The sequence below is a fragment of the Acanthisitta chloris genome, unplaced genomic scaffold (genome assembly GCF_000695815.1).
Source record: "Acanthisitta chloris isolate BGI_N310 unplaced genomic scaffold, ASM69581v1 scaffold4725, whole genome shotgun sequence".
Taxonomy (NCBI): Eukaryota; Metazoa; Chordata; class Aves; order Passeriformes; family Acanthisittidae; genus Acanthisitta; species Acanthisitta chloris.
Window position 1 is genome coordinate 68,919 of NW_008675240.1, and position 27,421 is coordinate 96,339.

General features: G+C 40.4%; 1 protein-coding gene across 1 annotated transcript in view; it reads right to left on the reverse strand.

Annotated features, from left to right (window-relative positions):
* ATP8A2 (ATPase, aminophospholipid transporter, class I, type 8A, member 2) overlaps positions 1-27,421 on the reverse strand; it is a 70,891-nt gene that overhangs the window by 29,319 nt on the left and 14,151 nt on the right. The window contains exons 8-20 of the mRNA XM_009075654.1: positions 26,928-27,039; positions 26,115-26,280; positions 21,984-22,111; positions 20,784-20,861; positions 18,619-18,707; positions 17,835-17,879; positions 16,450-16,525; positions 9,859-9,964; positions 8,690-8,772; positions 7,482-7,531; positions 5,919-5,988; positions 4,090-4,174; positions 2,669-2,808 (exon numbers count right to left, since the gene is read on the reverse strand). Coding sequence (XP_009073902.1) covers positions 2,669-2,808; positions 4,090-4,174; positions 5,919-5,988; positions 7,482-7,531; positions 8,690-8,772; positions 9,859-9,964; positions 16,450-16,525; positions 17,835-17,879; positions 18,619-18,707; positions 20,784-20,861; positions 21,984-22,111; positions 26,115-26,280; positions 26,928-27,039 — 1,228 coding nt within the window. The remainder of the gene's footprint in view (positions 1-2,668; positions 2,809-4,089; positions 4,175-5,918; positions 5,989-7,481; positions 7,532-8,689; positions 8,773-9,858; positions 9,965-16,449; positions 16,526-17,834; positions 17,880-18,618; positions 18,708-20,783; positions 20,862-21,983; positions 22,112-26,114; positions 26,281-26,927; positions 27,040-27,421) is intronic.

Genomic DNA, 27,421 nt, shown 5'->3' on the forward strand with positions numbered 1-27,421 from the left:
CAAAGAAGGATTTATGATGGGAGTGGTGAGACAGTGGAACAGCTGGATCAGAGAAGCAGTGGATGCCCCATCTCTGGAAGTGTTCCAGGCCAAGCTAGATGAAGATTTGAACAACTTGGTCTAGTGAAAGGTGTCCCTGTCCACAGAGGGATGGGTTAGAAGTAGATTATCTTGAAAGGTCCCTTCCAATCCAAACCCTTCAGTGATTCCATGAAGAGGGAATTAAAATAGCTACTGGTTGTATGAATCTATGCACGCAAGAAGAACAGAAGGGCAAATTCTTAGTCATACAGGTGTGTGAGCTGGCATTAGTTATAGGTCTTGACAAAGGTTAAGTTCTCTTATGAGAGATTCAGCTGGTAAAGGTATCAGAAACAACTCACACAAGTAATTTGCTTTAGTACCCCGCAGCTTCCCAATGAAACATTAGCCCTATCAACTCTAGCAACACTGGAAGGTTACAAATGCAATCTAAGCATACAATTGCAAACTGCCTTTAATCCCCCAAATCACTTGTTAAGCAGTTAAACATGACAGGACAGGGATCAGCATGGCTGAGCTACCTGAGCAGGGGAGTTAATATTGCACCTGCTGAAGCCTACTCTGCCAGTGTACAACTGGGGAAGGAAGCCAGTTCAAGTTTGCTTCCACGTGCGCATCTGTACTGTGATCCATCAATCTCAACACTCAGACTGACAAAGTAGCACTCTTGCTCTCATTCAAGCCCTTGGACAAAAACAGCAGTCTATTAAAATGCATTCTATTTTGTTACAGCCACAAGCCAGTTTATTTTCTGGAAGCACCCTGCTCCCTGGTATGACTAGCAAGCAAACATTAAATGAATGTAAAATGAAGTTCAAGATTCCACATCTGGGCCATGGCAACACCAGGCACACCTACAGGCTGGGTGGGGAAGTAACTGAGAGCAGCAACGAGGAGAAAAAACTTGAGAGTGAAAGTGGATGAGACGCTCACCATGAGCTGGCAGTGTGTGCTAGCAGCCCAGAAAGTCAAGCACGTCCTGGGCTGCATCAAAAGGAATGTGGCCAGCAGGTCAAAAGAGGTGATTCTTGCCCTCTACTCTGCTCTCATGAGACCCCAACCTGGAATACTGCATACAGTTCTGCTGTCCTCAACATAAGAGGGACATGAACTGTTAGAGCAAGTCCAGAGGAGGGACACGAAATTGATAAGAGGACTGGAGCATCTCCCCTATGAAGACAGACTGAGAAAGTTGGGGCTGTTAAGCCTAGAGAAGAGAAGACTGCGTGGAGACCTCATAGCAACTTGTCAATATCTGAAGGGACTACAAGGGAGCCAGAGAGGGACTCTTTGCTAGGAACTGCAGTGATAGGACAAGGAGTAATGGATTCAAACTGAAGGAGGGGAAGATTAGGCCAGATATTAGAAAAAAGTTTATTACTATAAGGGTGACGAGATATTGGAACAGGTTGCCAAGGGACGTGGTGGCTGCCCCGACCCTGGCGGTGCTCAAGACCAGGCTGGATGAGGCCTTGAGCAACCTGATCTAGTGAGGAGGTGTCCCTGCCCAGGGCAAGGGTGGAGGTTGGGACTAAATGATCTGTAAGGTCCATTCCAACCTTTAAATTCTATGATTCTATGATTTACAGGAAAGGCATACTGTGCATAGTTCCTACCAATATAGCATGAAGTCCAAAACTCCAAATCTACAACGAACTCAAGGATTCTCTTTTTTCAGGATGTTAAATTGTGAAAAGAGGCAGAAGGAAGATGACCAAAAATTATCTAAAGTTTGAGAATACTGAATGGAGCTCTGAGGAACCTGGTCCAGTGAAAGGCTGGAACTAAATGAACTTTAAGGTCTCTTCCAACCCAGGCCATTCTATGATTCCATGATTCTGCCCCAACTAACTTAAATAACCAACTGTGCTCCAGAACTTAAGTAGCATTTGTAATACGGATTTTAAAAGAAATTGAAGTTCAAAGTCTGTTTTAAAGTAATCACGAAACAGAATGAGAGTGAAATACCTAGAGCAAGGGGGAAAAGCCTGAACACGCGTAGGTGAGCGTATCTACCACCACTTCCACAAGCAGCAAGACTAACCAGGATAAGGGAAACACTGGCCCCTAGTGTTGGCATTTTAACATTTCATTCAGTGTGGGATTAGGGTGTTTCATTCTGTTTCTCTGATACCTACCTTCCCTTTACAAAATGAAGAGCTTAGCAATTTGCATGGAATGCAGTTTTTCACCTCTCCGTCCATGCGGCTACAGGCTTTGGTGTGCACTTCACTATGCCTACAACAGCCTTGAGAAACCCTAAACTGTGACTGCTGTATGAAAAGGAACACATCTCTTCACCCACTAGCACATGGAAACTTTGTGCAATACAAGAATTTTTTTTAATACACTATCTATATCAAATTACAACAGCTTTGCATAAAATAACAGAAAAAAATCTGAGAACAGAGTTTTATAAGTAGAAATTACTTTCTATACCTACATTTGTCTGAGATTTATGAATTAAAACTTGAGAGGTCTATGGTCTGTACACGCTACCATCTAAGAACACCTTTTGGTTTCTTATCCATGAAATTAACAGTTTGTTTTACTGTATAAAGCCCAAATTCCAATGGAAGAGACATGTAACGGAATCTGTATCTGATCATTACAAAAGTATGTTTACCTTTTCAATGATCTCATAGCATTCCTCCAGCTTCTGAGCTCTGTCTTTGAGAACTGTACTGGATTCGTTGTAGACATTCAACCACTCTTTATAAGAGTTCTCTGACAGATCTGCATAAGCAATGCACAATGTCCTCAGACCTACGAAACAGAAGACAGCCATTACCCACAGTAAAATTACAGTGAATTATCGTCAAGTCATTCATGAAGTCATTCATTAATGTTCCATTCTAAACCTCTCCCTGGAACAACAGCAGCTTTTAACACACACTTTAAACTCCGAATTCCACAAAATCTCCCTGTACATTTTTAAAGCACTCAGATTTGCACAAATGCAAACCAAAAGTCTGACTCATTTTGGCCACTAAAGTTGACGCAAATCAACAGAGTCTAATGGCCAAAACCATAGATGTCTCCAGTCCCTGATTTTCAGTATCGCAATCTAGCAACTGCAGCAATAAAAGCATCATCTTCAATCTTTTCAGTAAGTATGAAAGCAAGCTTGGCTTTCATGCATTTTTTCAAAAGACCAAATTTAACACCTGGCTACATGCTGTGACTGGAGATTCTACTTAACCAAACATATTGCACAGCCCACAATTCCTTTCAGTGAGACTCTTTTCTCCTTCAGTGTATGCATGTAACTCACATGAATAATGGGAGTTACACACACATGAAAGAGTGAATAGGGTCCATGAAATATGAAAAACATTTAATTGGACCATGGACAAAAATTAACATACAGAGTACTTAATTTTTTTTTCTAGCATGAATCAAGCAGAAAGGAGTGTGCCCCGTAAAATACAAAAGTTCCATTATTGAGAACATGGGAGTCTGAAAAAATACATTTTTTAAAAGCTGAATGTTGTTTTCAGATTTAGGAAGAAAACCACTGGTTTGTGGTTTTAGTGCAACACAAGTATCTCATGCTACTGCAGAAGAGAGGAAAAAAGCCGAGTGCTTCCCTGTGAACAGAGCTGTTACATCAGTCAATGGCCTTACAGACCCTTTCAGATCATCTCTGATGCCTTACTCTTCTAGGCTTCCCAGCATGTTCAAGTTATCACTCTGCTTCATAAAGCCAAGGACTTTGACATCTGTCTTTTACACTGGTAAAAACACCTCTAACTTCAATGCAACTGTGTTATTCTGGGCAATACAACTCATACCCTTTCTCTTCATCATGGATACATATAACACTGGATTTTCCTTTCAAATTTCACTTCCCTACTGAAATCACACCAAAGCAGGGCCAATACATCCTTCGGCTTTAAGTCATCCTACAGTTGTTAATTTGCTGATTACACACCACTTCTTAATTTACATTCATCATCTTACTTGACACTCCATAGCTTAGACAACGCAGAAGATACTGCAAGTAATTTGATACACTGAATTCTCATGGCATGCTGTTTCTCTTACCTTCTGTTGCGAAGTATTCAAGATGGCACAGTGTTTGCTCCATATACTGGGAATCTTTTGAAAGCCTCTCAAAAATTACATTATCCTATTAAAACCAAATTCATTACAACAGAGTTAAGTCTACATATGAAGTTTCCATTTGTGTTTTTACAAGCCCAAGTGAAGCAACCTGAGTGGACTTGCTAGTATGAAAACCACGACTATATTTACATGTAATACATTTGTGTTTTAGAGACTAATACGTGTAATTAACCTGGATTGTGCCCAGTGGCAGACATACTACATCCATGTTAAATATGGGGACAGAAGAAAACACTGCCCTCCTCCCCCTCTTTCCATAAAGATGTCCCCATTATCAGGCAGTACAGAACACTTCTTTCTAAATCACTAAGAGCCAATATATTGATGTACAAATATAAGTATCTGGTTTTATTCAGTATATACTGTAGTCCCATGCAGAAAATTTCCTGCAATCCTTTCTAGCACATTTCTATCGATGTCAGAAAATAAGAGGCAGAAACACTGATCATGTTCTATCACAAAGTTCTCCGAGAAATAACCTTCCTCTTGCAACAGTTTTTCTACCACTAAATGAAAGGATAACTGAAAAGGCTCAGATAAAAGCTGCAATCAAAATATATCACTATCACCTACATATGTAGAATCTCTGAATTTTATTTTGCAACTATCAGAGCAGCTTGCTACACACACGTAAAACACATAAACCCTGGCTTTTACTCGTATATACACTCTTAAGGTAAGTAAATAGGTCTACATCCAGCATTGATTAGAGATAAGCATAAAAACCCACTTATTATGGGAGCAACAAGACAGAAGGTGACTATGAGAATATGTTAATGTAGAATAGGCAGTTACCTTACAGTTCAGATGAGTGGCAGATGCAGCAGAACATACAAGACAAACTACCAGATTACACTAATCACTGCTAGCCTTTTGTTCTGTTAGTACATCTAGGCCTGCTCATACAGAAGAAATTTGGTACTACAAACTCTCCTGTTGTCCATTCCTTCCAGTGCCACACTCCAAAAAACAGCACGAATTGAGACACAGAATGAACAACAAGCAGTTGCACATCTATGTGGTCCTACCAGACATGCAACTGTGAACCACCACGCAATGGCAGAGAGCTTAATTCACTTCACCACACCAGCATGAAGCCAGCACATGTTTATCAAACTAGGGGAGTTAAACTGAAGCAAGAGAGTAGTGCAACTCACACCTATGTCAGGACAAATTCAAATAAACCAAATGCTTACAGAGGCCCGAAATAGTTTTCCCTGTTGAAGAAAAGCCACCTCCATTTCCCAATGAAATTACAACCATTCTTTGGCTGCGGACAGTGCTAGTTTTGCAGCTTTTGTACTGTGATAAGTTATTGCTTTTGTCAGTGAAGATAGAAGCACAACATGGTGCAAGTCATGATGACAAATAACAGCAGGTACAGAAATGCAAGAGAGTCAGATCAAGAGCCAACCACTTGAGAACAGATTTTAGTATTAAAACTCAGACAACAGCATTTAGTCCAGCTCCTGAACTCCTGCTGCACAGCTGAGTGAAATCCTGACTTCACTTAAATAAACGGTACTGTTCCCATTAGTTTCAGGATTTCAACTGAGCAGTAGAAAGCCTAGAAATCTTCCTGCCTGCAAAAGGAGTCAGAGGAGGAATGACAGCTCTCTTAAATCACTCGGCCCTAAACAGAAAGCCAACAGGTATTATGCATGAGACATGAAACGCCAGCACCAGCCACAGCTGTTGAAACAATAACTGGTAGTGTTAATTCTCCATTAGGCAGCATAATTACTTACAGCCCCTTTGCAGTAGAGACGTAGCTGTCCTGCTGGAGTTCGAACAATCACCGACATTCTCTTCCTGTTGCTATTGAAAGAAAAACACTAGCTGTCATTAGTCTAAGAGATGAAGAGCAATTCCTGTTCTAGCCAGTGAACTTCCTCAGATGTGTTTAGTGCATCTGATATCAGATGACATAACAGCAGTAACTTAAGATCCCACAACCCTTGACAGCAAGGAGAAATATTAAATTGCCCATTTCCAGCTTCAGCCCTACAGCTCCCATTGGCCAGCACTCAACCAGAACACAGGCTTACACCCTAATGTGAGTAAGAACTTGGAAAAGAGCAAGATAGTATAAAACACTCTTGAAAGAAGGGGAGTCACATTTATCCTCAGTTTTCCCTTATTCCTTGAGAAAAATTGTTTTGGGGACTGACTCTAGAAACAGAATTCTTAAGGTTGAATGCATCTTTATTATAGGCATAACAGACATGGAAACAACCATCCACTGACAAGGGCAATCATTTAACATCCTAACTCAAAAGAAAGCATTGTAGAAAGGAATCATGGTATAGACCAGTTCTTGGCCTCCTTACAGGTTTTTTATACTGGTCTGATCAGACCTATGTAGCTGGGATTCTGTAGAATGAAGTCAGACCCCCTGAACAAGGCTGCTTATCAAGACAGTCAAGTTTGGCGCACATCTCAAAAAGAAAATAAAGGTAGACAATAGCATGCTGTACATTCACATTTAACAAACGAAGGTGGGCAAGGATAATATTTTTTTACATTAAATTTTGCCATTTTCCTTATCAATCTCTCCTTTAAAAGATCTACTGGGAAAAAAACCCTACAGCTTGACAGAGGTAAACAAATCAACTCTCAGAAAGGGAATCTTAAGACCATGAAGTTACATATAAATCTTTTCCTTAGCCAAAGGATAACTTGGAAGCATGCTCCTTCCTCACTCCCTTTTTACCAATGGACACAAACAGATCAGAGTGTGGAAGAATCTTGCCTCTCCTCTTCCGGTCACTAACTCTGAGTCTCTTTTCAGAGCTCAAGAGCCATGTATAAAAACATAAGATCTTGGCATGTATCATCAGACAAAAACAATCCTTTCTGAGACTTGCTGAAGAGGGGTTGAAGGACAGCAATTCGCTGCATGCAGAATTTCTGCAACATGCTAGTGACATTGGGAAACTTCCATGTGCTGCTTTTTGATATCTAATTATAGGAACTCCCTCACTGGTCAAATGGTAAGTTGCTACACACAAGGAAGAACTAAGACAGCTTTTTTTTGCTGCATGCAGGCTGCAGCTACTCCTATCTACAGATGCCAGGGCACGTGTCAACTTGTCAGAAACCCTTCAAGACTTTTAGTGCCTTTTTGGATATTTCCTAGAAGTACCTTAAGTAGCTACATTCTGACTGAAAAGGGGAAGTAGTCAAGAATAATCTTCTTCAGGAAGTTCAGCTTTCCTACTGCATCAACTGAATCTTTCTATTCTCAATAACATTTTTACAAGAATGGTTTTATAATTACCCTGCATTTAGTATATTAGAGGAAACCTTACCTGGAAAACTCCAGCACATTAAGAATTTCAAAGGTCTCTTCTTTTCCCAGCTACAAAAGAAAGCATGTGCTATTATAAGTACAATCTGTAGTATGTTCCTGCACGTGCAAACAGGCTAGCTGCTTAGTCACCTTGGGTTACACCCCCCAGTGCCAACAAATGCGGCAATGGCTCCCTCCTCTGGTTAGAGTATGCAGAGCCCTATTTAATGAAGCCTCTCCACTCTCGAACATCCAATTCCTGCGGCATCCTTCCATTACAAGCAGTTAATATCTTACTCCGTAAGGATAAGCATGCTCTGAGAGCTAAGCTGCACATTTACTTCTTAACAGAGACTTATTACAGACTGTGAGCATTTTTCCAAGTTAAAATAAACATGCTATCCAGATTTAGTACTATAATAACCTTTGACTGAGCTCCCTTAACATCTTTTACTTGAATTTACAAAAATATTAATTATATTTCTCATGTTAGAAAAAGTTAACTGAGGAGAAATGCCCTTTCAACTAAGAAGCAGTTTCTGAGAAGTTGTAAAAAGTTTGGTGACAAGTCCTAGAAGATATGCTTTAAGTGCTTAGCTTGGCAGTGTACCAAGCAATTTGAAAATGAATGCACCTGAGAGGAAGAACAAGAACACATCCATCATTCTTAATCAGCACCCTACTAGTTTCATCTGTGTAAATCTGGAGCCAGTTTAGCTTAGACTGCAACTTAAGTCCAAATGTGACCCCGTGAGTTCAAGAGTGCCTGCGTCAACTGTAATCCATGAACCATGCATCCCTGGATACAGCACTTATAAAGCAGATACATCTACAGAACATCTTAGAAGAAAAACTCCGTTGTAATACAAGAAATGAAACATTTAGAAAACCAGTAACTATTTAACAAAACAGTCAGAAAATCTCAAAGACATGAATTTCCTTCTAGTGTAGGTGTTCTCATCTGCGCTTCCCAGACCAGAGACGTATTCTTCAGGCACAGCTGCTGTCATTTCCCATGTAAGCTTGCAACTCCCTATTGCCCATGCCACACAGAACGGCAAAGGACTTGGCATCTTAAAATAAATTAAGACAACACTTCCCAGCCTGCAAGAGCCTTTTTCATGTGTCATCCTAAAGGCCCTGTAAAGGGGCACTCACAAGAGCCACAAAGGACTATTTAGGCTGTGCATAACTTGATGCCCTGTGCTGAGCACATCTAGCACTTACCGCATCAATGATAACCGAATGTGGAGTCCGTCCTGTGAAGACATAACCAAGCTTTTTTGCTCCTTTCACTAAGGCCCCTTCATCTGCCAATACAAAACAAAGCAGCTTAAATGTAATCTGTATGTAAAAGAGGCCTGCAAACACCATACTTACATATGCCACACTGCTGAAACAGAAGCCCCCTTTCCCTGATACTCCCATGTGTAGGGCTGCTAGAGTAGCTTTGCCCACCCTTCTGCAAAAGCATTCAACATTTTAGTCCTACAAAGACCAGCTACACAAACTTCATACTCCATCTGTATAAAACACGCTGTACCTACTGAAGCATTAAACTCTATTCTTGTGGAAAAAACAGACTTTCCTAGTTGAAAAGGGAGAAATAACTCTTCTGAAAGCAAGATCAAAGCTGTGTTAGTCTAAACTCCTACAATACGCATTTAATCCATTTTCTGCTGTAAAGGCATTAAATTCAGGTGCTATAGAAATACAGCATTGTCTTCTGGAGACTGAACTGGGCAGTGTCATTAAGAGCTCAAATAACAGAGCTGAAACCAGAGTCAACACCTGTACCTCCAGTAGGTAGTTACAGAGCCTCATTAAGGAGCAAGTGTCATTAAGGACAACCACCATGTATGTGGATTTAGAACAAAATTCAAGCAACCCTGATGTCTCTACAACTTAGTCTCCTATTAGTCTCCACAGTTCATCACATTGACCAGAGCTTCCTTACATGGGCTCTTCATGCTCCTTTTCAGACACTCTATTAAGACATAAATAAGAAATGTCGTTGCTTCATCACTCAATACACCACTACAGCAATTCTAGAAGTATCCTCAGTAACAGACAAACTTAAGAGAACAGGGCCCTGCTGTTCTGCATTCTGGCCCTGTCTGCATAAAGTCCAGAGTAGGAGGTATCATAAGAGCCAAAGGAATCATAAGCCCAGCCTGTCTTTAAAGGAATATCGTGGACTTCGTGGTTTTGTAGGAGGCATTCAAAAGCACGGTGTACTGATCACAGAAGATGCCAGACCTACTGCTAGCATCATGGGGGTTTATCCTGCTTTCAAAAATCAATGACCATGACAGGATTGCTTCCATTTTGCTTCCATCTACCTCTACACCTTCAGCTCCTCCCCTCCCCAAAAAAATCAAAACCAAGCAACCAACCTGGAGAGGAGGCCTGGTAGATTATCGTGTTTCCTTGTCTTTCAGGAACAACAGTATGACACACAGCCAGCAGCGTGAGGAACTCCTGTATGTGCACTGCTGTGGGCTAGACAGGACACCAGGAGAGTGAGGTTAAACATTACACACAGACTGTGGTACCTGTTCACTAAACTGAGAATACTTCTTAGACCCCACAGACAACAAAAATTTAAAAAAAGAGACTCTGTTTTCTATTTATAGCAGTTGTCTTGGTCCCAGAACATCAAGACAGAGTTCAGGGTCACCACTGATCAGCTAGAGTGCTAATAATAGTCTTCAGTTAAGCTGCAGAGAGCTAAGAAGCCAGAATATTTCCCCCATTCCCCCCAAATATCAGAGTACTAGTTCTGTAGCAGGCCAAGCTTCATATAGGCAAATATGTCTGCCACAATATAATGACAATCAAGCAACAGGAAATACTACTATGGCAGCTTTCAAGAGACCAATAGCAACCACACCAGAATTAAACTTGCTGCAACTGCACCCTTAGTGGTGAACACCTATGACAGCAGCTGAACAGCCAGTAAAGATGACAGTGCATGTCCTTCCACAGGGATACAGCATCCAGCCAAGCAGAAAATTAATCAGTGGTCCCTACACATTCAGCATCACAAAAACATGCAATATAAAACACTGTTCACAGCCACTTCAAAGTGCTTAAAGAGACTCAGCAAAGATGCTATGGCACTTAAATCACGGGACTCTGATCAGCCAACTCTAACAACTGTAGCCATAGTGACGTGAAATTAAGTCCCACGTCCCATTCTTCCCTCCATTCCACTTCTGCCTCTGACACAGTATTTACAGTCCTTGAGCAGTTAGGAATGGTACTCAGCTGCCCAGCTCCCAACCTGGCCTACTAACTTCATTCACAGTTCACAGGGATCTTCCAGATGCTTGGATGAAACAGATGAAGTGAACACATGGTTCCCCTTCACCAAATTTGTTATATCCATAACATCCACAGCTGGTAGCATCAATGTCTTCTATCACAGCAGCCATCTGCTCAGGGACTGAGTCAGACATGAACTTAGTAGTTCTAGCTTTGCAGAAAGCCTTACTTGTCTTAGCACACTCTCAGAATTTTTGCATATAAAAAATATCATCCTGCTTCCAAAGTTTTCATTAACACAGCATACACACTGGCAATATCAAGGTTTAATTAATAGAATTTAATTACTATGAAAGCCACAAAACCATGTCAGCTAGCAAATGTTAACACATGTAAACTAAATAAGCATATCAGAACATAGTGTAATAGTCTGAAGACCCAATACCTATATTCTTGTTTTGCTTCATCTACATTGTCATGAATATTTTCAAAGTACCTGTTTCACACAGGACCTTTATCTTTGCCTACCAAAACTTCCCAATTGTATGGTCACACATGCCACTAAAATAACAGCTGTAGCTTTTGACATGCTGAGGTACAGAGGCTATTGTTCAGGAAAATGAACAGATGGATTATAATCAGAGACTAGTGGTCAAAATGTTAAGTCCACAGCGAATTATGGTCAGGAGGTTACTGCTGCTCCATTATTTCCACTGAAAGCAATGAAAGTTTTATCTTCATCTCAAAATGCAGAGCCTGCCAGATTCTTGCTTCAGCATCCACTGCTGCAGACCTTTGATGTCCTTCTTATACTTTTATCACCTAGTCCCTTAACATGATTTCAGAGTAAGTGTTCTATCAGCTGGAAACAACCTGTCTCCAGTAATGACACAGATTTTAATCCTTCCTGTGTATATATTTATGTTTTCAAGCCAGCAACATTATTTTCTGCTGCCTTGGTATTTCCACAGCTCACAATGTATTACAGGGCAATCTTCCAATTCTATAGCAACAGATCACTAGAGGCCCAGCTTATCACATCAGCTCTTCCACACAGCTGTCATTTGTTTCCTTCCTGTATTGTTTCAGCACTGACAATATTTGTGGCACAGGCATTAATCAGGGCAAAGCATCCAAATTTCCACTTCAGATCTATGAACAGAAAATTCATTCATGGCTTCTGTGCATCACATCCCTCCTAACATGCCCAGCACAGGACACAAGTCCCACAGGTTAACCAGCTCTGCTTTACTACATGTTTTCCTAGAGTAAGTATCTGACATTTCAGTACTCAAATTCTTACTGATGATCTGAGAAACTCTTTTCCTGCTCATTTGTTAAGGTCATCCCATTTTTTCCTCTCTACTCATCTACAGGTTGGAACAAAGTATGCATATTTTAGTCTCTTGTTCATCTGTCCACAGGTAGTTCTCATTTTAAGTGTTTTCTTCCCTCATTTTTATCCTGTGCAACAACAAGTCTGGGTGAAAGCCATTGCTTCTTTCTCAGTTGCTTTTTTTTTTCCCAATGATCCATGAAAAAAAAAAAAAAGGTGTACAAACACCTAGACCAGTGACATACCCCACTGGCTAACTTTATTTTGCTCACTGTCCCTATCAGCTGAGAACCACAGACACATTGAAACACAGTCCCATACTTCTCAAAGCAGTTTCGGAATTATTATCTAGAAAGCATCACCCTCAGAAAAGCAAAGTTTAGCTATCTAGAAGGCACAGCATTATCTATTTATTATCAAGCAGGGCACAGACCACTGGTCAGGAAGCTGTATCACAAGTTTTCAGCCCTTCGTGGTCCCCTTATTCAGAGGAACAAAACACTGAGCCAAACCTCAGTTTTTAGGGAGCAAACTGCACTCTGCAGAGCTATATATCTGCACATGTGTACGTCCTTATCTGGGCTTCCTCCCTCTGAAGACAAACTGCTTTTCTCTAGTCAACTATTCAGAGTCTGATAAAATCACAAAGAAGTTCTGTGTGAAGTTAAAAGGTATTTTTCATCTCTCCTTTTACTTGTAGCAGTATCAGATCAGTACCTCCATTGACATTATTTCCAGGTGAGCAGGACTGACAGCTTTATGAGCAAACGGCCTAAAAACGGCCAATGATATATCAAAGCACAGTCTAACAACTGCAGCTGACTGTTTCGCATAGAACTGGCATATTATGCCAAGGACAACTAGGAAAATATCTACTACATTACCAAGGAGAATTATGACTCACCATCTCAAGAAGGTGTGAACTTCCTACAGTTTAATTCACTAAGATATCTGGACAGCAGTGTGAGGATCCATGCATGTTGAGCACCTCCCAAACAATGAAGCACAGACTCAAAACATTAACCAGCATTTGAATAACAAGAGAGTTAAATGCCAGTTTACCTTGTCCAAAACCAATGAAAGGTGACCTTTAAAGAGACTGCCTTGCGCTTGAACAAAAGTACCAAAGCCCCATGCACAACAAGAACAAAAGAGTGAAAAATAGTTTTCACCAAGCTCTACCAGTTTAATTGAGCTATATAAAATCACATGTTTGGACAGTTTTTCAGCAACAGATACTTTCTGAACTAGAGCCTCCCAGAGGCTCTCACCACCTGCATGTATTTTCCCTCCACTGTATTTCAAATTCCAGGTTTTCATCTCAGGTAGTTGTGATATGCTTTCCTGGTTCTGCTTTCCTAAGGAATAAAGAACCAGCTGATGATAGCTGTCATTTCAACAAAAACTGATGAGATAATAGCCTCAGTTCCCACATAAAGAAGCAAATACGTCAGTCAGGTCTAAATGAACACTTTCAGTGTAGTAAAGGCTCAACATGAGCACAAGTTGTCTGTTCTGCCTACCCAGCTGCTAAACAACTCATCACACACTCAGTGGATCAACTCATGCATCAGCAGCTATACCATACGTTTGCTGCTTCTTGGACAACAGGTAATTTGGGGGGCCACAGAAGTAAGTTCATCTGATAGCTGGTTAGTAGATGAGGTTCAGAGAGAATCCAGGGAGATACACGAGTACAGGATGAGATACAAGTTTATTAGCACATTTATTTCTTTGACTGCTTTCCTGGGTCTCCTACCATTGGGGTAATAAAACATATGCCCACATCAAAGTTAAAAATCATCTAGCATATTCACCAAGCATTCTTTCAAGACTTTGGAAATAACTGATCTTTTCTTACTAGAGTAAGAGTTTATGCCAGTTTCTCTACAGAAACAAGCCAGCATCATACACTTGGTAGAGCTGTACAGTTCATCCAACAGAAGCCAATACAAAGGAAAAGCATAGCCAGACAAATCTAGATACTTTCTTCCACATTAAAATCCCAGAGCAGACAAGAGAAATCTCCACATATTTTCCAAGTTATTTTTCCTTGGAACATTTCCTACGGTGCAATAATACTTTAACTGCTACTCAGGAGTGGACTTGGCTATCAATCAGCCCTTACACATCAGTGGGCCAGAAGAGCTATGAAATTCAGAGGTGTTGCAGGATGCTAAAAATCTTCCTAGCAGATAGAAGACAGTATCATGAGTACCAGACCATTATTTTTTTACTTTCAACCTGGCAAGAAAATTGCTTTACACTCTAAATTAACACCTGTGACTGGACTGAAAAAGAGGATTAAAATCTTCAAGACCAGAGCAATGAGCACTTAATGATAGTTTGTAGAAGATCACAATCCACAGCTTCAGCTGCAAACGGGCAAATGTTAAAGGGCATTAATAGCCCAATTGCACACAGCACCATCTAGTCCCACTAGGCAGCTTGTGCTAGAACACTTCAGTTTTATCACCTCAGTTCACTAAATGAGCAGAAATTGAAAGACATCTGCAAATGGCATCTGCAGCTATCTGTTAGCTATGCAAAGTAAGACACTACAGGGTTTTAAATAGAAAGGAATACTTTATTCACCTTAGCAACTGACCTAATACAAAAAGCTAGAATGACCCTTTGCTCTACCTCTATCCTGGAATTCAGTCCCCATCTCACTGATACCATCTGACAAATACACCTGAACACACCAAGCAAACTGTCACAGGCAGTCCCTGCATGCCTATGTCCTGTGCTAAATCGCCACTTGCCAGAGGGTGGCACCCATTCCTCCAGTACAGCCATGCTCTCGAAGATATATTTGGCCTACACAAGGTACATCTTAAGTTTCATTAGCCAGAAGTTTGCCCACCAATTGTCTGAGGGCTGAGTTCACACAGTGCACTCACCCCAGCACTCAGCTGTGCAATGACAACAGTATTTATCTGTTTAAGTTGCCAGCTGAACGGAAGCTTAATACATTTGGCTCAGCATGTAAAGAACAAAGACTTCTGAACTGTCTGGACTAAGTTATACCTAAGGAAGCTACCAAAATCCTTTATTTGCCTGGTACAACAGCAAATATTCCTTCCACCTCCCAACACAGAAACTCTACCCAGAGAAGATTCACGAACTAGACAGCCCAAAGTTAAGGGGCCATCTCAAGGCTAGATGAGAAATTCCATCTCACAGACTATTTCATATATGTCCCTTCTGCTGAGTCTATTAAAATGTACCAAAGCACTCTTCCGTACAGATGCCTAAAGCAACCACCAGCAAGACATCAAACACACTTTACCTGTAGCCTACACCTGTAGCCTTCCATTCAGAAGGAATACCAGGAGTCACCAACTGCCATAAGCCATAACTGTAGCCAGAAATGAACAAACAGAACACAAAGGAACAGGACGACACCCAAATCTTGGCTGCAACTGACGCCCACTGGGAAATCCAGTGCACAATTACAAAATTCACACAGGAAACCAGTGCACAGTTCTGGGAGGGTCACCTTGCTGGAGGTTAGAGCACAGGAGTCATCTTTACGCTCCATCAGCCTGAGGAATGCCTAAGTGCCACACCAAGTAATTAAGTATTCCTTCAGGCACTTACACCATGCTGCATTTCAAGTTCTGAATTACTATACAGCAGAGCAGAGAGCAAACAAACAATATACTGCAACTATATTTTAGATGCTCATATTAAACTCAACCAGCCCAGTTACTGAAGTTATACTGTCTAAGGAGAACAATCAGCTGATTAAGTCTGTCCTTGCCAGTGCCCAGATCCCATACTGTGAGACAGCCTGCAGAGAACAAGGAACTGCAAGTGTCTGAATTGTCTGGTGTCCAGTCAGACACTCTGTAGCTGCATGATTTCCAAATAAACAATGAACTGACACTCTAAAGACCAGGCCCCTTTAGGACTCAGCCAGTTATGCTAAGATCACTATCACTGTGCCTCATGCTAAGCTTAAATTTGCAAGTACCACTCGTTAAATCTTTTACATAACTGGAATTCCAAACATTTGCAATACTTACAGCAAGGCTCGTACCAGAACCACTTCAAAATAGTATTCTAACAGTATGGATGTTTGAACACTAAACAGTTTTTTCTTTTAAAGAATTACCATCTCTATCATAATTTGCTGCAAAACACAGTAGCATATATGAAGCTGTTTCATAGGTAGCTGGTATCCATAATTCATTAGCAAGGCAAGTGGGCAGAAAGGCGTTGGAGGGAGCTATTTTGATTCCTTTTCTACCCCCTCTGTGCTTGCATGACACACTTACGGAGCAGACTTAACCACACAAGTAGATTTGTTTAGCATTTAATTCCAGACAGGCCCAGAATAGGGTGTTTAAGAGGTGAGATATTCCAAGAGTACACTTACATGATCATTTTCAATGTTTTGCAGCAGTCTTGGGTCATCAAATTCACACGATTCACTGGTGGAAGGAGGTAGCTGGCTGCAGAGCAAAACAAGCATAATCAAACAAGTGACAACACTGCCAATCTTTCTACTTCATCTATTTTCTTGGGAAGCAAATGTCAAAAACTAAGTTAAAACTCCATTGTCCTTGAAAGCATTGTGAAAAGATCATATTAGTAATGCATAAAGTGCTGAAAATGAGGACCAACAAGAAATCAAAAATCATTATGGCTGACAGTGCATTTGAGAAGATTCAAGTGTCAAAGCACCTCTTGGGACAGTTGTATCAAAATGCAACTTTTACATATACTTGAAATATATAGATTTCAGGGTGAGGTGCTTTTACAATAGATCAAAGTTCACTATCCCTAAGCTCCCTCTCTACTCAGAGTTCTGCTTGAAGTTGACTCCAGGAGCATTTAAAGCCTAAGTGCTCCAAATAAGTACCTGGAAGAAGTTTCTACTGAACTGACTAGAAAAGAAACACATGAGAAAAGAAAAGATGGCAATGAAAGAAACAACAATATACTTGAAGAAGCGTGGCATCAATAGAAATTACATCCCAGCAGAAGATGATGTTCATTGTATCACCTTCCTGAAAGATGATCATAAAAATGAGCTGGACCAGTGGAGAAGCCTAGCTTAGCACATCAGCAAATGCTTTTCTAACAGCATTCAGCATTTCTTGGGTAATAACTCACTTCTTGCCTATATTTGCCATTCAAAGCCACATCAGCCCTCCCTGGCTCTTCCCCTTCCTCCTTATAATCTATCTGAACATGCTACACTAACACCTCTGTAACACCTCTGAGTTTTTACTTCTTTCTATAGAATGGGACAGATCCATCACCTCTATTCATTAAAGTTATGAATAAAAAAAGGAGTGGGATTCTCTTGACGTAATACACCTCCATATCAAGCTCTCTCCCAGTTCAATTATTAAAACAGCATTTTAATAAAGAAGTCCCTTTTCTTCTTCTTGTCAGATCTGAACTTGGTGACTACAAAGAGTAGCATTTGGTATCTAGTTGGAGGTGAAGTTACTGTAAAGCAGGTTAATTTTAGCTTTTAACTTGACTGTCTGCATTTATAAATAAGCACTGCATTAGTATCCAAACTAACAGCCACTGCCTATTCCTCACCCCCCTTCACACACACCGTGTCTCTATGCAGAAGAGAAGATCCATCACCACCCACCAGCTCTGCATTTGGCTCCCACTGGAAGACCATTTTACTCAAACACATTGCTCCTGTGGGCTTCTTACAATCCCAAATTAGAAAGCAGTCTTTATATAGATTGCACCCACACTGCTATACAGAACACAAACATCTTGGAATATATTTACCTGAAGTCTTCTGATGAACGTTCTCTTTCCAGCTCAGGAAAGTGACTGAAGGGTAGAACAAGGAATAAAGAACATTTATTCCACTTTGGTAACCAAAAAATATGTAAAAGGAAAAGATTGAGTCATCACACATAAAAACATATGCTGGAACCATGGGTTCAGCTGTTCATACATTTGAATCAAGTTTTCTGCCTTTTGAGATATCTAATTTAGCTACCATGAAATTCAAAGGTTAACTTGCACAGAGATCTTAAGACAACCCACTTAAAACTAAGCAAATACAAAGATTTAGTATTCAAGACTCAAAAGGCCAAGTACTATGAAATACTGGCATGACTCAAAGGGATCCTTCTGACAGAAACAGAACAAAACCAGTAAGCAAGTATCCCTCCTGTGCAAGGAACTCTACAATTACAGCTACACTGTCCTAATAAAATCCGGGTTCATCTGAACAAGTCACAGAAATATGACTGATAATTGCTACCCCTGGGCTGCAACCTCTTCCCTCTGGAAAGGTTAGAGGTTGCTTAGCACTTCTGGTTCTGTTTAAATCACGATCAGACAAGTTTAGAAAGGAAGTTTCCTTGACTTCATATGAAGTACTCTCCAGGTTTGAATTTTGTAATTTGTGCTGCAGGACATGAAAATGAAACCTATTGAGACCACAAAATGTACTAAAATACAAACTGAAGAACAGAGTATTCTAATGCTTTTCCAATATAAAAGTTGGTACCAGTAGTGCGCACACATTAAGCTATAGAGTTTCTAAAACAGTCATACTTACCCATATGTCACTCCAGCAATACTACATTTCTTAAAGTTCATGATATTACATGTTAGAGTACCTGTTTTATCAGAAAACAGGTATTTTACCTGGAAGAAAAAAAAAAAAAAAAAAAAAAGGAGTCTACTTGTCAACTGGCAACAAAACTCTAAGTGGAAAATAGATTAAGTACCAGGAATATTCTCAGCAACATATTGCTGAAATGTCACAATACTGGCCACTGCAGGCTTATTACAGCTTGGTTTGTCTACCAAATCCACAGGAAAATAAACCAGGAAAGGTATTTAATGGCATTAATTCTTCCTTACCTCTAAATTTTAAAAGGTTGAAATACTAGGTATCAATTGCCAAGGCCCTAGTGTGGTGAGTACAGATGTCCTTGGTTGTGCTAGTTGGACATTCACCAAATCTGTCAACTGTACTAATCTCAAAGAATAGGACTAGAAAATAAAACAAAGACTTAAGACTGTAGAAGGGTCATTAGAATTTAACACACTGAAGAAATTTTGTGTTCCAAACATCACCAGGAGCTACCTTGGGGTCTTTTCTCCCCTGTAAGCGTACTGTGCAAGCAATATGCTAGTCTAAGTCCAAGAGGCATTCTACAGGCAAAAAACAGCTGCTTTTTCTGGTATCCAGTCCTGGGCTGTCCTGAAGAGCACGATACACAGCCAGAGTCAGTACTGCCCAAGTAATAATCCTTTAACTGAACCAGTGACTTCCTGCTAGAACTTGGAGGCAACCCCAACACAGCAGCATGACTTCTTGGAGCACTAGCAGATTGAAAATTCCCACGTTCAGTGGGCCACAACAGACCAAAATTAATTCCACATTACATTCCACACTGTTTTACCTCAGTACCAGGTAAGATTTTGAACCAGCAACATTTGAGAAAGGATGGTGTTAACATCAGTTAGCCAGTTTTCAAGACCAGAATATTTTGCCTAGAGTTGCAAAAAGCCTTTCCTCAATAATTATAATTCAGTTCAAGACAGTGCACTGCACTACTAGCTAGGTGATCCTTTACCTATGTACTACATGGCTGCTGAATACAGCATTGGAAGAGAAGCCTGTGCAAGTTAGAAGTCCAAGTGGGTACCCAAACATCTGAAGAATTTCAAGTCATTAGTAATTCTATCATAAAAAAAAATTTTTAAATGTACATTTTTTTACCTGTGAACAGGTGATTCAACTAATGGATCAAAAAATTCAGTCTACTTAGACAGAAATCCTAGCAAGCCATTTCTGAAAATAACACATGGAACAACGATATACATTATTCCACATTGTTTACTTTAGACAACAATACTGCCATAATTTGAAGGTTGATAACTTCACATCAGAGTATTTTAAATACAGATCAAATTTTACCATTCATAAAGAAAGGCCAATTGGCTTAAGCAGGAAGGATACTGACTACCACCCTGCTGAGCAGCACACAATTCCATATTTTAAACAAAAACCACTGTCTCCAATACTAAATTCACACCATTTATTAAGTTCATGTGGTTCAATTACATACCTACAACTTTGATGGCCACGTAAAAAAACTAGGTACTACAAAATCTCAATAATAAAGTTGTATTTTCCAGTAAGCTTGTTTTGGGAAGCCCTTTCACTTCGAAGAAACGTCATTTGCAGAATAAACAAACCTACAGCTGCAAGTTCATATACAGTTACCTATTTGAAAGGAAAAATTACATTCTTGAAGGAACACAGTCTAAATTAGGAATTTAGATTAAATTGGAACTGTATTTTTCTGACTTGCATCTCCTGTGAAGTGGCCAGAAACATCAAGAACTAAGAACATTGACTGAGGCTGTTGGCCTGCTCTTCAGTCGAGTTTAGTCCTCTATGTTCTGTTCTGGTATAGACAGCCACAACCACAGAGCATGTCTCCAACACCCTTGAGAAAACAAGTCAGTTTAGAGTGAACGAAAGAAACAGTTTCAATTATGAAGCATAAAACTGCCGATATGACACAAATGTAATCTTGTGATACCTCATTATTTTCCTTGTAATACTTGGACTAAAGAAAGTTAAAATGTTCCATTAGCCTTCCCCACGGAGCAACAGAATAAAGCAGATTCCTACAGCTTGCTCTCATACTTTTCAACTTGCCAGAGTATATCACAAACATGACGCTCAAAAAAGTGCTGTCCTACCTGCCCAAGTTCCTCATTAAGGTTTGAGGTTCTGGCCATTGCAGGTGTATCTGTTTCAGAGTAATACATATCTATGTCCTGAAATGAGAGCAAAATTAGAGCTACATTACACAAATTAAACACTGAAGTCTCCATTCTTCTTTTACTCAGCTCAAACTTGGCTTGACTGTCTTAATGCTACTGGTAAAGGTTCTGAAGGTTTGAAATAAACATGATCCCAGGATGAATATGGGTGCCTTCTTTCTGAAGTATACCTCCATACTACATGGACATGATAAAAGCCAAATTCAACTACAGGCAGTTATAAACTAGAGATGCAAGCAAACAAAAAAAGGCAGTACAGTAGAAGAGGTTCTAATCACAGGTCTTCAGTTACAACAATCAGTTGCTCTAGCCACATCTATGATTGATGAGACAATTTTAGCGGCTCCATGAAATCACCTCCTTCTGTTACTACATTTGATTGGGTGAGTAAACAAAAGAGGTTACGTAAACCAAAGCCACTTCTCAGATAAGCAGCTCCATTACATTATCAGCAGCTCAGGGAACTGACATGTTAGACTTCATTTACTTCTATTTTATAGGATCCTACTACATTACTCTAAGTCCAAGGATTAATGTAAGGTACTTCTTTTGGTTTTGTTCAACTTAAGAAACATTTTTGGTCCACAACTGGAGAAACATTTTGAAGTCAAAGCTTGCCTGAACAGAGAGATCACTGGGTGCACATAAGGCGCCACCAACTTATCCCTTACAAAAATATGATTGATACTAGAGGTGAACTTAAGGTGAGCCTCTGGACTGAGAAACAAAGAAAGCCAGAAACAAACCTCACACCCTCAAACAAGTCTAGTCTTCCCCTCTGCTGTGGCTGAGAAAAGCTGCAAGATACTGAAGAGGTTTCAAAAGATAATTACTGAGCACGAATCAGCAGAGAGACCTTCTGCAACCAAGAGCTGAGACTTCCTTCTCATCCTCAAAGTCTAAAATACAAGTAATCATTCACACAAGACATCTTCCTATGACTAAAACTTGTAATTTCCTGTGGAACACAACAGATACAGACTAAATTCTCTGAGCTACCCCCTGCCTTTCCTAGAGGTTGCATCAGAACAGTACTCAGAAAACCTTGAAGATGTTATGTTAGGTAGGGGTTTTTTTAAGATATCAATATCCAGAACTCAGATTCTTGTTACTTACCCAATTTATAAAAAGAGCCTGAGTAAACTTGACAACTTCCAATGTCACCAGAAGGCTGATTGGAATAAGGTTGTTGTACAAGATTATAAAGGTCAGCAGATTGTATCCAAAGTTGACAGACAGCAATTCTGTGGATCAAAAGACATGGGACATCAGCAGGCAGAAATCTGTGTGTTGTAGGGGCAGCACAGGGGCAACCACTTTTATGCAACTGGTCTAATCAGATTTAGCAGTGCTAAAATAATCAGCAAGTATGCTGATTTCCTAGTATAAGGGCCTTTTTAATATAGATTTCAATAGCACATATATAAAACACCCACAGAACACATGCCTGAATACACAGCACATTATGCCAGGTGAAGAAGGGCAAGATTGGTGAGGCTATATATTAGAGAAAAGAACACTTTCTGAACAATTTTTGCTAAGCAGATGGTGAGAAGGACAATATTTCCCACTATAACCCAAATTTAGATATTTATCTGATGTGTCAACTGCCCAATTAAGAGCCACCAATATCACTAGTAATGTAACTTTATCTTTTACAAAGTGCCTACTTGTTTCAGTGGAGTTGCAAAACAAAAAAAAATAAATACTAAAATGTGTTATAAAAATCTGCAAGCATTGTCAGAATTGAGAAGTTACTCCCACTAAAGAAACCTAAGAGAACAAGTTGACTGTTAAACAGACATCTAGTAAATGAACTAAGGCACCCTGCTTAAGCAAAGAAGCTGTTACTAATGGTGACAACACTGGGCGAAATGCCCAACTAAGTTGCCCATCACAACTGGTTCTAAAGGAAAAGGGAAACATTTATGAACAGTCAGAAGGAATGGACAAGGCTCAGCAAAGACACAGGATTAAGGCTCCTGCTCTTAGTGCCACCCACAGCCTCTCTTTACAACCAAAGTCTCCACATTTGTATGCCCTTCACTTTCCTAGAAGCTTAGGGAGGCACTTCGGTCAGCATGCAGAACGTTTTGCACAATGGCATCACAGTCCACAGCTAAGGATTTTCTGCATTAAAAGTTGATTAGAAGTCAGGGGAGCAAACTAGGAGATGGAAGCCAGAGAAAATGACTGAAGTGGAATGAAGATCAAAGCAAGATCTGAGGCACAGGAACCTGCAAGTGTTCAATCATTTTACAGAAAGAGTAGAAGCATGTTTGATACGGGAAAATCTTTTTGCAATACCATTTCTACAGAAATTAGACATTCAACCGAAATTTAACATCTACCTGCCTAACCTGAAAACTCATCTTTTCTGTGTGGGCAGTTAGAGGAACTGTGTATTCAATCTACAAAAAAAGCATCTATACAGACTATTGTCATCCCAGTTTTTGCAAGCTGCACTTGTTTTATATAATCACAAGTTGAAGAGTTAGTTCCATTCGTCTTTTCCAGTATTACATCCATCACTGGAAGGCACAAATTTAAACTTCCTCATTACAAGACAAGGGGGAAGGCAGGAAAAAACTTTGAAGCTGCTGATATTGCCACTAGAAGACATTATAACCACCAAAACCCAGAGTCAAACATGAGGTGCTTCCATGCTCTTCCTGTGTGAATGCTTTCTGTTACTACCACAGCTAAAGTTTGTAAACTGCAGAAGACTTTGTGATCTGTTTTGCCAGCACCAGGAGAAAAGCCATTTTCAGTCTGCCATAATTCTCAGATCTGCATCTCACAATGCTAGTAATAACATTTTATAGCTAGCTAATATAACTCTCTCAAAATTGAAGTCTACTGGAGAGCATTTCATTCTTAATGTCCATCTTTAATATTTCATAGAGTCATACAATGTTAAGGAGTTGGAAGGGACCTTAAAACCATCTAGTGCCAACCTCCCCTGCTCTTGGCAGAGATACCTCCCCACTAGACCAAGTCGCTCCAGGCCTTATTCAACCTAGCTTTGAACTCTGCCAGGGTTGGGGTATCCACAACCTCCCTGGGCAACCTGTGCCAGTGTTTCACCACCCTCACAGTAAAGAATTTCTTCCTAATATTCAACCTAAATTTCCCCTCTTTCAATTTGTACCTATTAGTCCTTGTCCTACCACTATAGTTCTTAATGAGGTTCCTTGTAAGCTCCCTTCAGATACTGGAAGGCTGCTATGAGGTCCCCATGCAACCTTCTCTTCTCCAGGTTGAACAGCCCCAGCTTCCTCAGCCTGTCTTCATAGAGAAAATGCTCCAGTCCTCTTATCAACTTCATGGCCTTCTCTTCTCTGGACTCAACAAATCCATGTCCTTCTTACGTTTGCAATACCAGAACTGCACGCAGTACTCCGAGTGGGGTCTTGTGAAAGCAGAGTAGAGGAGAAGAACCACCTCCTTGGACCTGCTGACCACACTCCTTTAGATGCAGCCCAGGACACGCTTGGCTTTCTGGACTACTAACACACACCGCTGGCTCATGTGGAGATTTTCGTCAACCATCACCCCCAAGCCCTTCTCTGCAGGGTTTCTCTCAATGACTTCTCAGCCCAACCTGCAGGTCTGCATGGGATTGCCTCAATCCAGGCACAGAAACTTGCACTTTGCTTTGGGGAATCTCATTAAGTCCTCTTGAGCCTGTCAAGATCCCTTTGAATAGCACCCCTTCCCTTCAGCATGTCAACTGCACCTTGGAGTCATCAGCAAGCTTGCTGAGGATGCACTCAATCCCACTGTCCATGTCGCCAAACAGGTTGAACAGTATCAGCCCCAGCACCGACCCCTGAGGGACACCACTCCTCGCTGGCCTCCATGTGGACAATTACTGACCACAACTCTCTGCATGCAGCCATCCAGTCAGTTCTTTATCCACTGAGTGACCAATCAATCAAATTCAGGTCTCTCCAATTTACAGACAAGGATGCCATGAGGGACAATGTAAAATGTTTTGCATAAGTACAGGTAGACAATGTCAGTTGCTCTCCCCCACTTACCAAGTTGGCTGTTACCAATCACCTCTTTCTTTTCCATGTGCCTTAGCATAGTTTCCATGAGAATCTGCTCCATGATCTTGCCTTGCACAGAGATAAGACTGACTGGTCTGTAGTACCCTGGGCCTTCTGCTCTCCCCTTTTTAAGAATGGAGGTTGTATTTCCCTTTTTCCAGTTGTCAGAGACTTCATTTTTTCCAAAATAATGGACAGTGGTTTAGCAATTTCATCCACAAGCTCCCTCACGACCTGGGGATAGATCTCCCTAGGTCCCATGGACTTGTGTACATTCACATTACTTAGATGGTCATGAACCTGATCCTCTCCTGCAATGGGCTTAGGGTCTTCATTCACCTCAATCCCTGCATTTGCCTTTCTGGACTTGGGCAGTATGGCTACAGCACTTGCTGTTGGAGACCGAGACAGACAAGTCATTGAGAACCTCAGCCTTCTCTTTGTCCAGGATAGGCAGGTGTCTCATTTCCTTCCAGAGACGACTCACATTATCCCTAGTCTTTCTTTTGCTCACAACATACCTATCAAAGCCAGTAGAACTAAAAAATTCAAGGACTATGAATGATATCAAATAAAAACCCCTAATAAGCACACTAAGAGATTAGTTTTCTCATTACAAAATATAGAAGTCAAAGACAAACTTTACACAATACATATAAAATCACAACTTAGCACTTAAGTTTTCTCTGCAAGAATGGATCAGCATACTTGACTCAAAAACACAGAAATCCTTTGCTTTTGTATATAAGCAGAAGGCTGAAGTCAGTATCATCTGACTGATACCCACTATCCTGCAGTCAAATACAGTCAGACATATTTAAAGCAGCAGTGCATGACCGCCTCTGAGAACAAATTTGTTTACGACATCACCACAGACCTGAAAGAACTTCAACACTAGATATCCAAGAATAACTCTTACCCCTCTTCTGCTTCTGCCCTGCTCCCTGGGAGGTAGCCCAATGATATTTACCTAACCTTTAGAAGGTTTTGTTAACAAACGTCATTGGCAAGTTCACTTACACCAGCCCACTCTCAAAAAAAAACAAATAATAATGTTGGGTCATCAAAGAGTTAGCAAGAGGCTTTGTTTCTTGTTTTTCTCTTTCTTATTTTATGCAATCCTTTAGTGGAGCCAAAGGCTTGGCTGGCCCTACAGTCTGATACATCCCTGGCCCAGTGCCTGCATACTCACTGTTGGAGCCAAGGTACCAGACGACTTCACCATGTGTTCTGTTCCACAATAAGGCACCTACAGAACTGACAAGGGCCATTACCAGGAGAATACAGAACAAAACCAGGATCTGCATGTTGGTCACTTTCTCCACATTTGATCTCTTCAGAGGTGCTTTGGTTGAATTCTAAACAGGGGGAAGAAAAAAAAAAAAAATAAAAAAGAGTCTGGCAGGGGCTTACACACAAGAAAATTGAAAATTCAGTTTTTATTTTCTGAGTTCATTTCAGCACTTGCTATTTCAATGCTAACAAAGGTAAATTAAGAGCCAATACTCCTAATGACTCCAAAATTGACAAGATATGAGAGAAATAGGACATTCAGTTCGACAGACACAGTATGCTCTATGTCCTAGCTGTCCATTCCACTGACAGTTAGTAGTTGTGAGCAACACAAACATGTTGCTGGTTTCTCCAAGCACTCCCTGCCATTAAGGCAATACAGGACTGTAATATTAACCTAATTATCAACATGGTCATTACCATCCCCTCACAGCTGCTAAACATCAGTTTTAAATGTTGCTCAGCTACCAGACAAAATAAGATGAAATAGATCGTTTTCCTTACATATTGAACTGCTTTCAAATACTTAAGTGTTTACACATGTGCAGAGGCAAACTCAAGTACAACAGTATCCTTACACTCCTCAAGACCTTCAGGTCTTAAATAGTTATAATGAACCAAACCATTTCATAAAATCAAGTCAGTAGCAAAAAGAATACCGGAAAGATCAACTTATATCAGAACATGCTCTAAATCTCCTTAAAAGCTTTACCTGCATGAGTTTTGTATCATGTCCTGTATACACAACAATACCGAAGACCCACTGAGTGTTTCTCAGTTGTGCACCTCTCAGCAAGATCTGGTCTGGACCAATAGGAACTGGACTGCAAAACAAAAGTACTTATATCTTTCAATTCTTGCTAACACTTTAAGGCAAGCAATTCTACTTTCAGCCTTACTCCCCAGTCCAAAAAAAAAAAAAAAAAAAAAAAAGAAGCCACCAAAGGAGAAGTAATATAATGAGCTTAGATTGTCTACCCAACTGAAGAAAGCACTGAAACCTATGTCTATTTCCTGCTAAAGCACAGTAACACCAAGCTGATACAAGGCAGCTGTCCTAGTTACCCAAAACATGAGAACTTACACAGCAGCCATAAGCCTATTCTGCACTTGACATTGGCTAATATATTCCCTGTCAAATCAGGGACAGAGAAGCATCACACTTGCCAAGAGAGCATCCATTCCAAGCACACAATACCACATACA